General features: G+C 41.4%; 1 protein-coding gene across 1 annotated transcript in view; it reads right to left on the bottom strand.

Annotated features, from left to right (window-relative positions):
- Positions 1-14,790, bottom strand: part of LOC311055770 (inositol 1,4,5-trisphosphate-gated calcium channel ITPR2-like) — a 110,739-nt gene that overhangs the window by 80,215 nt on the left and 15,734 nt on the right. Inside the window, exons 4-17 of the mRNA XM_084072036.1 lie at positions 14,677-14,763; positions 14,164-14,322; positions 13,197-13,295; positions 12,685-12,768; positions 11,726-11,872; positions 11,085-11,180; positions 7,274-7,398; positions 6,128-6,224; positions 5,283-5,443; positions 4,518-4,662; positions 3,847-4,044; positions 3,468-3,640; positions 1,790-1,909; positions 1,135-1,308 (exon numbers count right to left, since the gene is read on the bottom strand). Coding sequence (XP_083928162.1) covers positions 1,135-1,308; positions 1,790-1,909; positions 3,468-3,640; positions 3,847-4,044; positions 4,518-4,662; positions 5,283-5,443; positions 6,128-6,224; positions 7,274-7,398; positions 11,085-11,180; positions 11,726-11,872; positions 12,685-12,768; positions 13,197-13,295; positions 14,164-14,322; positions 14,677-14,763 — 1,865 coding nt within the window. The remainder of the gene's footprint in view (positions 1-1,134; positions 1,309-1,789; positions 1,910-3,467; positions 3,641-3,846; positions 4,045-4,517; positions 4,663-5,282; positions 5,444-6,127; positions 6,225-7,273; positions 7,399-11,084; positions 11,181-11,725; positions 11,873-12,684; positions 12,769-13,196; positions 13,296-14,163; positions 14,323-14,676; positions 14,764-14,790) is intronic.

Genomic DNA, 14,790 nt, shown 5'->3' with positions numbered 1-14,790 from the left:
ACTCAAAGTAGTCAGAGAAGACATAAAACACCATAAAAACACCACCAGGGGGCTTAATAAAGTTCTATCAACTTCATAGACACATGAAAAACAGAAAAAGTGCAAAACCATGGCACCACCTCTTTAATATTATGCCTCCAATCCAAATAGTGCTCTCTTTGCTTGACCAATGTAGCAAATGTTCTGTTTACAAACTAAACCTTCACAAGATCTCTTTTCCCAGACAGACAGACAGTGCTTGAATTGGGCCAGTATTCACCAGTAAAGAGTACCAATTTCACAGAGTTTTGCCCAACTGGGCACCCTTATATTATTTATAATTACCATCACTTGAAGCTATACGTACACATGCTGGAAGAGAATGCCCACCTTCACTGAGGAAATTCTGCAAATCCATCGGCTATTTTCGGTGAGTTTGGTGTAGAGGGAAAAAAGGAAGGAGCCGAGTATAAACCCCTGGGGGACCCCGGTCAATGAAGTATATAAAGGGTTTAAGTAAGGGGTCTTCAATGTTTTCAGGCCAAGGACCCCTAGCTGAGAGAGAGATGAAGCAGGGACCCCCTCTATATTGTATAAAATTGTGTTTCAGATAATTTTTTGCTGCTCTTTTTTTCCCTCTACACCTATAACTCTTTGCCAAAAATAGCCGATCTACAAGCTCACAACGCCTCGCAGCGCGAGGCGTTGTGAGCTTGTAGATCTGCTATTTTTGGCTAAAGTTCTCCTCAGAAAAGGGATGCTAGGGTTCAAGTGGTTAATGTTAAAAAAAAATCATATCACACAGAGATTTGGCGGACCCCCTGTAGTAACTCTGAGGACCCCCTGTTGAAGACCCCTGGTTTAAGTGTTTAAGAAAATAAGACACAGAGCATTATATGTATGCATAATTAATTAAAAAGACACTGTTTGCCTGGTTTGTAAGGGATGCATTTCTTTTGCAGGTGCTTCGAGAATTGCACGGCACGTTTCCTGATTAGTTCAGATTTAGCAACACAATCCTTCTGTGAATTTACCCCTCAGAGTGGAATTAATACTGAGGATAGAAAAGGAATCCAATGTGTGTCATAGATTTGACAGGGTAGGCCTACTGGTGCAGTGAAGACACAGGAACTTCTAGAATCCTTCCACACAAACCTGTAGTAAGTAATGATGTCAACATCCATTTTGCGGCAGCCCTTGGCATCCCGGGCCAGGTGGCGGATGGATTTGTCACAACGCTTCTTGTGGCTGTCAACCCAGTAGAGACAAATATCCTCTTCCTCCTCCAACTCTTCCTGCTGCAGGGAGGGCTCCACGTTGGGGGTTAATCTGGAGGAGGAGAAGGAATGACACACACAGATACAGAGAAAGAGAAAGAGAAAGAGAGAGAGAGAGAGAGAGAGAGAGAGAGAGAGAGAGAGAGAGAGAGAGAGAGAGAGAGAGAGAGGTCAAATGAAAATAAATATTTTGTCATGTGCACACAAACGCAATGGAAACACACTGTTTTAACATGGACAATTTAGCAACTACAATACTAACCAACATTTTGAAAATAGGATTAAACACTGGGGTCCCTCCAGAGCTTTATACTACATGTAGGTCCTCTAGTATTTCCCTCCACACTAAATGACTTAATAGCGAAAATAGCCAATCTACTGTGCAACCTCAAAAAACATCACATAGTGAGCTTGTAGATCTGTAGACCCCCCCCCCACCACCACCACCACCACCACCACCCCCACAGAATAGGGGCGGTAAGGTTCATATGGTTAACCGTGTTTATACGTGTAAATAATAGTGCCTGACTCACCTGGTGTGAATGAGAATGTCTGTGTTGGTGACACTGAACATAATATTACAGATGAGCTCCTGGGTGACTGGGATGGCCGTCTTATTGGACACACACAGGTCAGAGAGGTAGTCCAGGAATCTGAGAGGGAGGATTCAAGCAAATCTTCATGCAGTAACGTGAGCACAAGTACACATCAATGATTGTGTCTGTGTATTTTTTTTTTATTCTTTAATTAATTTACAGTAATTCTTATTATTATATTTAAAGGTAGGGTAAGTGATATTTGTTGGGGTTTTTTGGGGTCTTTTTGGTTAAAAACGTTAAAGTGCTATTTGCTGATAGCAATCATTGCTACAGAGCGTTTGTTCGGTCATCTCCAGCTCTTTAGTAAACAGAATATAGTACATTTTCAGGTAGGTGACAAAATGTAAGCCAACTTGCACTGAAAATGCATTTTCTGTTTAATAAAGAGCTGGAGAGACATGGGGGACTCCTTTTACTGAACAAACACTCTATAGCAATGAGTACTATCAGAATATAGAGCTTATCCTACCTTTAATTATACAATACTACTAGACCATACCCGTAGGGGGATATGCGCACATGATCTGGCAACCCGGGAGCCAGCGAACACAAACACGCTAATAAACAGCTGAGATTTTGTGTAATCGGAAAACGGGCTTCGCTGTTAGATGCACATGGTAATGTGCAAATTCAGATCAATAGCTCCAGCCACTGAGGAGAAACGGGCAGAACCAATTTTGGCCTCACCACGCACTACAGAGGTTTGTCAAATTATAGGATACCATATTTAATAAATACCCTTTTTTTCCCGGTTTTCAAAAATGTTTTGACACAGAATCAAATGTTTTATGATCATGATTCACCAGGAGCCTGGATGGCTTAGTCAAAAAAAAAATAGGCTTTCTATCTGAAGAACCAGAATATGGCCGCCAATGCTATGCCTAAGTTTGTTTATCTTCAGCTCTGCAGCTGCGCTGTGTGTGTGTGCCACGCAGGGGAGAGGGGTGGAGTTAGGAGGAGGTTTGACCAACAGTTTGAGAATCCATTGGAGTCAGGAGGTTTAGAAAGAAGCACATTTTAATACTTTGGTACCAATGCATTGCTTCAATATTTCTAAAACCCAGAGACAAACGTAAAGGATGTTCACTAGCATTGATATATTCAGGGACGTCACAGGCTCTCAGAAGGTGGGGGGATGGACTTTTGGTGGACTATACCCCTTATTTTGTACTTTGGCTATTCAAAAATCGATCTGCTATTTTTTTGCAAATCTTTGCATATCATTTCTTTCAAGCGAACATTTGTAACTGTCAAATGTAAACAAATTTTGTATTTAAAAAAAAGAAGTGTTTTTTGGGGCGGATCTTGTTAGTTTTTTCCCGGTGTTTTGGTTACTTTATTTCAGTTTTAGGGTTAGGTTATTTAATTCTTATTTTTGCCCAATTTTACCTATTTAATAAAAAAAATAAAGTAATAAAAAAAAGAAAATCTTTTTTCTCCCTTTTTTTTCAAAAAGTGGGGGGTATGAAATCACAGATCTGTGACAGTGAGGGTGTCGCGCCGTACGCACAGTGAATGGCCGTGACACCGCTGGATATATTGAAGAAAATACAAAAGAGTTGAACTACGGGGCCTTCCACTCGGGCCTTCACAAGATGCCTGTTTGTCTGACCTGGGTTCTCTATTCTCTCTGAGCAGGCAGGCAAATGTCTCTATCTCCCTGGAGGTGATGTGCTTCTCCAACAGCTCGCGGTTGTTGTGCAGCAGGGCTGTGATGGTGTCCTCAGCAAGGATCTCATAGCCGATCTGTTTCTGCATGATGGAGAACTTCTCAGCTATATACTCCTGGGAGGCACAGTGATAGCATGTGGTTATGGACAGTTCATTATAAATGTACCAACAGTCATAAGCAGCATGCACAATCAGAAACCATTGCAATTGGGCTAGATTGATCATCAGTACAGCAAATGTCACTTAGCATCGTTCATATGCCTAGTTGGCCAGCTCAAGTGCATATCAACATGTGTGCGGATGCTTAAACCTGTACGTGCCTGGTTCTTACGGTAGTCCTGCTGGGAATGTCGTAGCACCCTGTAGCAGAGCCTCAGCATGTACTTCAAGTGAGCATAGCCTGTTGCCGTTTGCCGTCTCGGGAGTGAGAACGCGTTGCGTCGGTCCAGCAGGTCCTCTAGCTTGAGCATAGGACCCTCCCCCTGGTCAGTGAATGGGGCCTCCAGGATGCCAAATATCTGTAACCCCACATCGGGCCCACACAAAGAAACAAGAAACCTATTGTTACACACTTGCTGAAACCAGAAATGTTCATGGATGCACATGCGTAACTACAGTACATTGACACATGCACATACAGTAGGCACTCACAATTTGAACACCTGTATGACACCACAGTTTCTAAAATAACCCCTCAACGTTTTTTCAGGCCAAGGACCCTTTAGCGGAGAGAGAGATGTGTGTTAGATGTGTGGTTTCAGACATTAAAACCTCAATACTTTGCTAACTTGACCTTTGGCTCTGTACTTGGTCTGCTTGCTCTTTTTTCCCTGTACAAAAAATAGCAGATCTACAAGCTCGAAACGTGGCTTTTGCTTTTGTGTGACGTTGTACTTTGATCAAGTAGGGTGTTCATTTACGAAAAAAACACAAAAAGCTAGAATATGAAGATTTTTCTCCCCGACAGCTATGATATGTATAGCCTACTGACCTGGGCAAGGATGTCCTGCTCCCTCATGAGTTTCTGTCTCTCTCTGTTGGGCCTGGAGATGATGACCACATCTAAAGCATTCTGGCCATTGTTTGTCAGTGAACACACAAAGAAAACCAGGTCTTCCAGGAGCTTGGTCACAAACCTGACAAAATGAGGAAGGGAGCAAAGACATCAGACTTTGGTTTTGTCTCATGCTTCTATTTGCATAAACCAGGGGTCTTCAACAGGGGGTCCTCAGAGTTGCTACAGGGGGTCCGCCAAATCTTTGTGTGATGTGTTTTTTTTTTTTACCTTAACCACTTGAACCCTAGCGTCCCTTTTCTGAAGAGAACTTTAGCCAAAAAGCTTGTAGATCGGCTATTTTTTGGCGAAGAGGTGTTTGGTTTAGAGGGAAAAAAGAGCAGACCAAGTAAACAAAAAAAAGTATAATCTTAAACACAACTTTATACAATATAGAGGGGGTCCCTGCTTCATCTCTCTCTCAGCTAGGGGGTCCTTGGCCTGAAAACGTTGAAGACCCCTGGTTTACAGTATGTAGCCCATGGTGACATCGATCAATTCTGGATTAAAAGCTTCTAATATATTAACAATTCCCCAAAATGTGTGTTGCAATTGTCTTCTATAAATCTCACACTACTAAAGCAGCCGGCAGTTCCGTGCGCCGCGCAAGGTGCCCTTTTTGTTTTTACTTGAGCACCTGCCCCTCAAAATGTCTGTGCACGCCACTGCATAAACGTTTACATCTGCACACCGTAACCGCACCTCCTCTTGTTCAGAGAAATCTGTCCGTGTTGAAGCTTTCGCACGGTAGACTCCAGGACCTTGCTGGCATCGTTAGCAAAGTCCAAGTCCCTGACTTCAGACAAGGGCACGGATACGATAGCAAATGCCTCTTTGTCCTCTTTTGCGGTGCAGGTAACAATCTGTGATCAGCGGTGGAAAAAGTACAAAAACATTTGACTTAAGTAAAAGTATCAATACGGCAATATAGAAATACTTTGTTACTAGTAAAAGTCTAGAAGTCTAAATGTACTTGAGTAAAATTACAAACGTATTGGCATCAAAATGTATTTAACCCATTAAGACCTGAAGCCGATTCTACATGTCTCCTAAATCCCAACAGTTTTCTGAAAAACGTATGTTTCTATATCAGTGGTGCTCAATCTTTTTCATGTTGAGGACCCCCAAAATGATATGTATTTGGCCACAGACCCCCATCTCAAAATATTTTGTTCCAGGGACCCCCAGAAGCAAAGATTTGAGTTAAAAATGTTCGCTTTAAAAATATATATATTCAAAGATTTGCACACATTTTCACAATTTTTCTAAAATAGCAAATCTACAAGCTCATAGCGCGTAAGAAGAGCATATGAGCTTGTATCTGTTCTTTTTAAATAGCCAAAAGTGTAAAATATGGCTTTTTAGCTCAAATCTTAAAACACAGATGCGTTCCAGGTCTTAATAAAGTTAAAGTACAAAAGTAAACATACTCATTATGCAGAATGTCCCATTTCAAGTTTTCAAATGTATAACAATCTTTGCACATACGCACGCACGTGCAAAGACAGCGCGTGCGTGCGTGCGTGCGTGCGTGCGTGTCCATTAACCTTGAGCATAGGTCGCTCCTCCTCTGTGTCTATGGCAATGCTGGTGCTGGTCACCCAAGTGTTTGTGTACAGGTGCCTCAGCCTCACGTAGGAGTTTCTGAGAAAGCATGGTAGCAATTATTATTTACAGCACAACATGCAAAACTTTGCTGTTAGCGGATGTAGTTAGTTTTACAGTGATACAACCAGATTCAAGATCCTAAAATGTCTCATCTCATAAGCCCAGATCATTGTGTCCCAAAGTGACTGACCGTTCACAGTATATGTAGTGAAATGCAGCATCAACTTTGATAATAATAACTTTATTTACGTAGCACCTTTCAAAAACAAAAGATACAAAGTGCTTTTAACAACAGTTAATATACAATAAACATCTGAAATTAATTGCATAAATAGTAACAGTTCATAATTTAAGAAAAAGCTGTGCGATGTAGAGATGATAGAGATACAATTCTTTTTTATTTATTGTGACAGGGAAGCCTCTAGTTTGAGGGTGGCAACCTGTTAATATTCATGAAGGTAAAGAAAAGAGACGATAGGCTCTATGCACAGCACCCATATTGGAAATAAATTGGGCTTCTTACTTCCTTCACAGGTGTTACCAATGGTACTAATGAAGGCTCTGTTCCATTTTGTGTAGCACAGTGGTTCTCAAACGTTTTAATTTCAAGGACACCCGTAACTCTGAGAGTGTACAAATGGAACCAAATGGACCCGTAATGGGTCCATTTGGTTCCATTTGTACACTCTCAGAGTTACGGGGCAGTAACGGGGCAGTAAAGTGGGGTATGGGGCTATTTGGAACCATATATATATATATATATATATATATATATATATATATATATATATATATATATATATATATATATATATATACATATACAAGATATATATATATATATATATATATATATATATATATATATATATATATATATATATATATATATATATATATATATATATATATATATATATATATATATATATATATATATATCCTGTATAGCTTGTATAGCTTGTATATCTGCTATTTTTGTAAAGCCAAACTATAAAAGACCCCAGACCCCACTTTGAGAACCAATGCTATAGTTGATTGCCATCAAACTAGAGAGGCCAATAGTGTTAAAGTGTCGCCCTGACCTGGGGATCAAGCCGTCAGGTCTCTGCAGTGTGGTGGAGTCCAGCTCAAACAGACAGGAGCTGTCATTACCATGGGGGACGGACACCAGCGTGTGAGAGATCTTCTCTGCCGCCTGATGCTCCGTCTTGGAGAAACCAGAGTACATATCATTCTACAGCACCCACACATGCAATAAACCACTGTTTCCCAAACACCGGGTCGGTTTGTGGGTCACGGACACATTTTCATGGATCACGAGTAGAGGTGTAGAGCTGTCTGTTGAGCAACAGTATGCATTGAAGGCCTTCTGCTGAGGGCTTTTTGACATATGGATCTTGTTTCTTTACTTTTTCTAAATGTTTACCACAGATGATACAACGAGGATCCAATGTTTGTTCATCACACTCCATTCTGGTAAACAAAAAAACAAAAAAATAGAAAAAGTGCTCCTCGGAGCACAGGTCTCCGCCAGGTCAGGTAGATTATTGTGGCCTCCTGGTGGCGCTATAATAGGCCAATGTGAAAAGGGTGGCATTTCTTCTTAGGCCTTTCAATCGGACACTACATTCATGATTTGAGGCATTTTGTTCCTTGGCCTAGTGGGAATCTGCATGCAAAATTTCACGGAAATTGCACACTGCGTTCATGTTTTGAGGCATTTTGTTCAAAACTGACCAATCCTGCAAACTTTGGAAGCCACCGTAAGCCAAATATTCAATTCAATTAAATTTTATTAAAGTGTCAAATCACAACAAGTTGTCTCAAGACACTTTACATGTAGAGAAGAGACCCAACATCCCACCCTGAGCAAGCAATTTTGCGACAGTGGCAACGAAAAACTCCCTCTTAATTCAACAGGAAGAAACGTCAGGCAGACCCTAGGCTCTAGGGCGGGGGCCTTCTGCCTCGACCGTGTTGGGGGAAAGAAGAGAGAGAGAAAGGGAGAGACAGAGGAGAGACAGAAAGAGATAAATAGGATATAATATGAAATATCGGACAGATCCATCAGAATCACATGACTATGGAGATACTGTGTACCAATTTGCGTGATTTTTGGACACAATCTGAAGGATTAATATCCAAAAATGTATTTGACATAAGTCGGCCTCCTGGTGGCGCTGTAAAAAGCAAATGTGAAAAATGCAGTGCAGATGTTTTTCCTTGGCCTCTAGGGAGAGTGTGTGCAAAGTTTCACGCAGATCGGTGCAGTTATACTTAAAAATGCAAATCGGCCGGTTATAGCGCCACCATGAGGCTGATTTTAATAACTTTAAGTGGCATTTCTTCCTCGGCCTAGTGGGAATGTGCGTGTGCAATTTTATGGAAATGGCAAGCTGCGTTCATGATTTGAGGCAGTTTGTTCAAAACTAACCAATCCTGCAAACTTTGGAAGCCAACCTTAGCCAATGAGGATGGAATATGGGAAATTTAACAGATCGGGGTTTATCACATGACTATAGAGATACTGTGTACCGATTTGCATGACGTTTAGTTAAAAGCTGTAGGAGTAATGGGAACAAATGGGTTTCGCACAAATCGGCCTCCTGGTGGCGCTATAACAGGCTCATGTGAAAAAATTGGGGCAGAGGTTCTGAATTAGCATCCAGGGAGTGTGTGTGCACAGTTTCGGAGCGGCCGGGCCAACGGTGTCGGAGATTAGCTGGTAACACACAGACAGGACGGACGGACACACACACACACGGACGGACGGACGGGGTGGAAAACATACTCTCTCGCCATGCCTTTCGGCCTGGCGGAGACAAAAAAGAGAAAGATACACTTCAGAATTTGTACAGTATCTATATGTTGTAAGTCCACTATTGTTAGGCTACCGCTACACTAATGTTAACAGTGATACTATAAGGCTCTGTTCCAATCTGGTGAAACAAAACTGCTATTACAGTATGCTGCTATTGTCAATGTAGGCTACTGGACAGGCTCTGTTAACTAAATTAACTTTAAGCTAGGCCACTCTCCAGCTAGCTACTTGATTTGGCAAGGTCCTTCTCATGTTTTCACATTCCAAAATATTTGCAATGATTTACCTGTCAGTTTATGAAGAAGCCCATGTGGGCAGTACGATGCAGATAGAGCAGGTGGAGCCAAATACTAATATAACCTGTAATCAAACATTTTTAAATGATATACATTCTACAGAATTGAATGACTTGCTGTTATGAGGATAACTTTGACCATCAAATGGGTGGAGCTTGATTTCCCTCAGCGAGGTTTGCTAAATAATTGTTAGTAGTTCTACTGTAGGCCTGCATTACTCTCTGCACTATTGTTGAAGTTGCATATATTTTATAAATATTTTAACAATTTCTCAACTTTGGGACGTGTCATACATTGTTGGGACTTCCACTCAAGTGAATTTGTTAATATTTCTCCAGCCTTGATAAGTGAATTGAAAATAAAACGAATCTGTGTGATATTGTAGATTTCATTAGGACTGTTTCATGTCTTCCCCATTTGGGACAACATATATGTTTAGTGACATAACTCCATGAGTATTAAAGCTACTATTACACACTTGATATTGCTGGATTCAGTAGAACCACACCTTTCCAACAAGACATATGTCTTGTTATGACAATTACGTCAGAATCACTACAAAGTAAAGAGAACATTCTACATAGATTTACATTTCCGCCTATTGTAGGTATGTGTTCAAATGACTGTATCTCCTATTTACATTCAGATATTGACATTTAGTCTTTTCTAGAATGTAGAGGGATGTCCTGAGCTTCCATTGTGAATCTACATGAGTTTTTATGCCTCAAACCCCAGACGGCCAGGCTTTTTTTTTTGTTTGTGGTGTATAACTTTATATAATAATTTCAGTACTTTTGCAGTAAAATATTTGTATCCAACAATCCATTTCATGTATGCCTTAGAGATGAGGGAAAACAATGTTGTGTTTGGTCCTACCCCCTGTAGGGATATCAATTTTTTTTATTCTAGCCTAAGAGGGAAGAACAGAGAGAGAAAGCTCAGAGTAAGAGTCGAGAACCAAACCAATATACGGTAGATTTAAAAATGTAAATAGAAGTCTTTATTACACTGGCTCTTCTCTTCTTTAGATTCCACCCTATCATATTTGAATTCAGGGCTGGCCTAACAGGACAATTAAGTGCCGTTCTGCTCTTTGATTGCTACAAAATATTAAGTAGTATTCACCTTATCGTAGACACGAAATCCCTTTCCTATAGTAGGCATATCTATAATTTCCATACGTACCTAGGTGTTTAAAGCCTAACGAATACCTCAGCAGCCAGGTAGCTCCCTGTAGCTACTAGGTGTTTAAAGTATAATGAATATACCTCAGCAGCCAGGTAGCTCCCAGTAGCTACTAGGTGTTTAAAGTATAATGAATACCTCAGCAGCCAGGTAGCTCCCAGTAGCTACTAGGTGTTTAAAGTATAATGAATACCTCAGCAGCCAGGTAGCTCCCAGTAGCTAGTAGGTGTTTAAAGTATAATGAATACCTCAGCAGCCAGGTAGCTCCCTGTAGCTACTAGGTGTTTAAAGTATAATGAATACCTCAGCAGCCAGGTAGCTCCCTGTAGCTAGGTGTTTAAAGCCTAACCAGTGGCGGCCTTTGCTATGTTTCCCATATTAGCTCTTGAAACGGGCCCCCAGATCATTAAGGCCGCCCCTGAGCCTAACGAATACCTCAGCAGCCAGGTAGCTCCCTGTAGCTAGGTGTTTAAAGCCTAACGAATACCTCAGCAGCCAGGTAGCTCCCTGTAGCTAGGTGTTTAAAGCCTAACGAATACCTCAGCAGCCAGGTAGCTCCCTGTAGCTAGGTGTTTAAAGCCTAACGAATACCTCAGCAGCCAGGTAGCTCCCTGTAGCTTGGTGTTTAAAGCGAAACACACTGTTCCACTGGCCAGCTCCTCCTCTACAGGGGTCATCATGCACAACCTGGGGTACACAACATTTTTTATTAGAAACTCAATACATTCTAATCAAATATTTGTCCACATGCCCTTCAGAACCCAATAACGCAATAACATGTGTCATGTGTTTCGCTAGCCAATCACAGTCCTGAATTTGCAAAGTCAGCCAATCACATTACAGTTAGTGGTGATGACACTAGCTGTAATGTGATTGGCTGATATGAAAAAAGTATCGATTTGCATTAACAACGGAAGGGTTAGGGGGTACACACATTTTTTGGTCGGTGTCCAAAACTCACTTATAGGGGGCGGCTACACCGCCCCAAAAATAAGCTAAACTACGCCGCATCAAGGATTTTATTTGGTAGGCCTTAAAATGACAATGCCCTTGATCGCACACAGAGTTATTTTGGGGTGTCTTATTTTGGGGAAGTCTTTCCGGATTTGCGGTTCCGGCCACCTGATGACGCGGATGACACGCCCGATGACGTAGGGTTACTTCCGCTCCCGACCGGATCACAAACCCGAAAAGGTATTGATCCCAGGCTAGGTTGCAGGTAACATACGTACCTCGATCTCCCAGAGTGCTTTGCTGCTGGTAGCATCCATAGCAGACGGCCGCAGGGTGGTCCTGAGGAACACATGCTGCTGTTTCCTGTAGTCATCACAGGTCAGGAACTTCTCCTGTTCGGCATGAAACAACCTCACCACATCTCCCTGGCAAGAGCACACGCATTCATGTCATACTGCAGTGGTTCTCAACGTGTGGGTCGGGACCCCCACATGATTTTTTGGGGGTCCCCAGATGACAGTAAAGAGTCAATTTAAGGACTTTTAAGACCTTTTTAACACCTAAACAAAATTAAGAAGAAAGAAATGAAAACGTCCATTAATGCATCAAAAGTAATCAACAAACTACACTATAAAACTGGTCACATTGGCCAAATTGTCAAATAATATAAGAAAGAGGCAAAATATTAGAAAATAGCTGATCAACAAGATCACAACGCCTCGCATTGTGATCTCACGTATTTATCTGTGGTACCGAGGCAAACTAAATGTAATGCCTCAACTCCTACAATTCCAAGTGCTTGTCAGGGTGGGGGGTCCCCATTTCAAAGATTCTTTTTGGGGGTCACAGCCTGAAAAGGTTGAGAAACACTGTCATATAGACCGACCGGTGCATGCTAAAATATGCAACAACACGCACAGAACTTTTCTCAAAACACACACTGCAATACAAAGAAGGGAATGTGTTTGTGCCATCTGCTGCAGTGGATATTTTAAATAAGAACATTTTAAAATAACCCTTCCACCCAATCAGCCCATGATTACTGTTGCTGTGTTAAAGGAATGTATTTTATATTGTATTGCATTGCATTTGTGTATTTTATGTATAAGTTGTGTTTTTATTGTGTGTATACTGGATGCCATGTGTGCCAAAGGCACATTTCCATTTCATGTTAAAGTTAATGGGACAATAAAGCTTTTTTTTTTATATCTTTATAAACACTCATATGTCCACTTACCCCCTTGAGCACATCTTCTCTATAGTCACTATACTTCATGAATAAGGCGACCTTCCAGTTGGTGTTGCAGTTGACAGCATTGACCTACAGGTGGTTGATACAACATGTTTGTGACCACAAGCATTTAAGTCATGCAGTGTTATTGCACTGTATGTTCTTCCCAATAGGCTCTATTCACAGCAGCCATATTATCACTTCCTTCCCAGGTGTTACCAATGATACTAATGAAGGCTCTGTTCCATTTAGTGTAGCACAGTGGTTTCCACGACCCCTCATAACTCGTGTACAAATGGAACTCTCAGAGTTACACACCTGTAAGGGGCCATTTGGAAGGTTTCCAGTGAGCCAACATACACAATATCAGCACCCTGACTCTGTTTGACCAGAATGGAACAGAGCCTTCATTAGTATCATTGGTAACACCTGTGAATGTCTTCATAATATGGCTGCTGTGAATAGGGCCTATTAATTCAACAAAAGATAAAGGGCATTAATGAGCTAGGAAACCCCACCTCCTTGCAGCCAGGGTTAGCAACAAGCTCACTGTCACTGGCATGAAGAGGCTGCCCTGCGCTTGCTGGCATCAGGACCACCTTGTCTCCAACCACCACCTGTAGTAGAAAGCAGTGAAATCCAAACAGTTATATTCTGAGAGGAGACACAGGCTCAGACATGGTGTGAGCTGAAAAAGCAAGACTCTTCAAAGCCAGAAAATCGGAGGATAACCATGCAAGGAGTATGTAGAAAGGTAGCTCTCCGTCTCCACGGCACCAACTCGGTGGCAGTAAGTGTTGAAAATGTCTGTTGCCAAAAATCAGCTGTTGAATGGGCGGTGGGTACACTGTTGCGCCGGGTCGGAAGTCGTAGGGAAGCGTCGAAAGTCGACCGAGCAAGCTTGGTCGGATGTAGATCTACAAGTTTGTAAATCTGCTATTTGTGGCTAATGTTTTCCTTGGAATATGTATAATGGGATTCAAGTGGTTGATATGATATACAAAAACTATACATACAGTGTATACAGTGAGATTTTATCTTTTGGCCGGTCTTATTTCCAAGACAAATAAGGGACGCCCGGCCGGGTGTCCCTTATTTGAATGTCAGGTAGATGGTCATAGGCGATTTTTAGGGGTGCCCGGCCGATTTTTTTTCTTCTTTTTTTGCCAATATATGGCAAGTATTTATGCAGAATATATACCACATATTTGCCATATTCAGGTTCATATATGTGCATGTGGATATATAGGAAATATATGTCTCTTCTATGTCCACATAGAGACATATATGCAGGCGGCCAATTTCGTATATGTCACATATATGATAAACATATATGTTGCATATATAAAAACATATATGTTCATATATTTTCTTTGCGCCCCCCCCCCCCCCCCCCACCCCACCCTTGTGGCAGAGGCAAAAATTCGCCTATGTAGATGGCAATATATGCACTGCAAAAGGATGCTTTTCAAAATATATACTTACGTTATCTCCTTCAGTACGTAGCTTCCAGAATGGCTGAATGTAGAACCAGGAGTCTTCATTCCGATCCTGGTCCAGAAACACCCGCATCGCATTCTTCTCCAGCAAGGCAGGGAGACGCTTGTTGACAGTCAGATACTTGTTACTCTTTATGTGCTGGAGCTGAAACAGAAACACTCATGTGTATTGTTGCTGTATGTGTTAGTACACTGTTTCCTAAACAATCTAATCATTTCCATAAATAAATAAAAACAAATGGGAACCCTTGTGTTAGTATGCAAGTCGTACGTCCACCTCAGGCACTGAAGTAGGCTACAGCACTACAAGTGAACATATGAAAACATGAACATTGCTCTGGATGCAACAAAAGCTAACATCAACCGTGAGCTGCGGTTGTACTAGCCTTTGATCAAGACTATCATAGATGTAGTGTATCGAGTCTGACATTATGCAAATGTCAAAATCGATAAAATAGCCTACATCTATGATAGTCTTGATCCAAGGCTATGGTTGTACCTGGATGACGTTACTGTATTTGACAACCTCTCCCAGAAGTTTCTTGTTCTCTGACTCATTCTGCTTCTGCTCCAGTTCTGCTGCATGCTGGGTAATACATTAAAACATAGAGAG

Source organism: Gymnoscopelus microlampas (assembly GCF_963454915.1).
Source record: "Gymnoscopelus microlampas genome assembly, chromosome: 11".
In the NCBI taxonomy this organism is placed as follows: domain Eukaryota; kingdom Metazoa; phylum Chordata; class Actinopteri; order Myctophiformes; family Myctophidae; genus Gymnoscopelus; species Gymnoscopelus microlampas.
The sequence above is the reverse complement of the archived record's forward strand: the minus strand, read 5'-3'. Positions and strand labels throughout refer to the sequence as shown.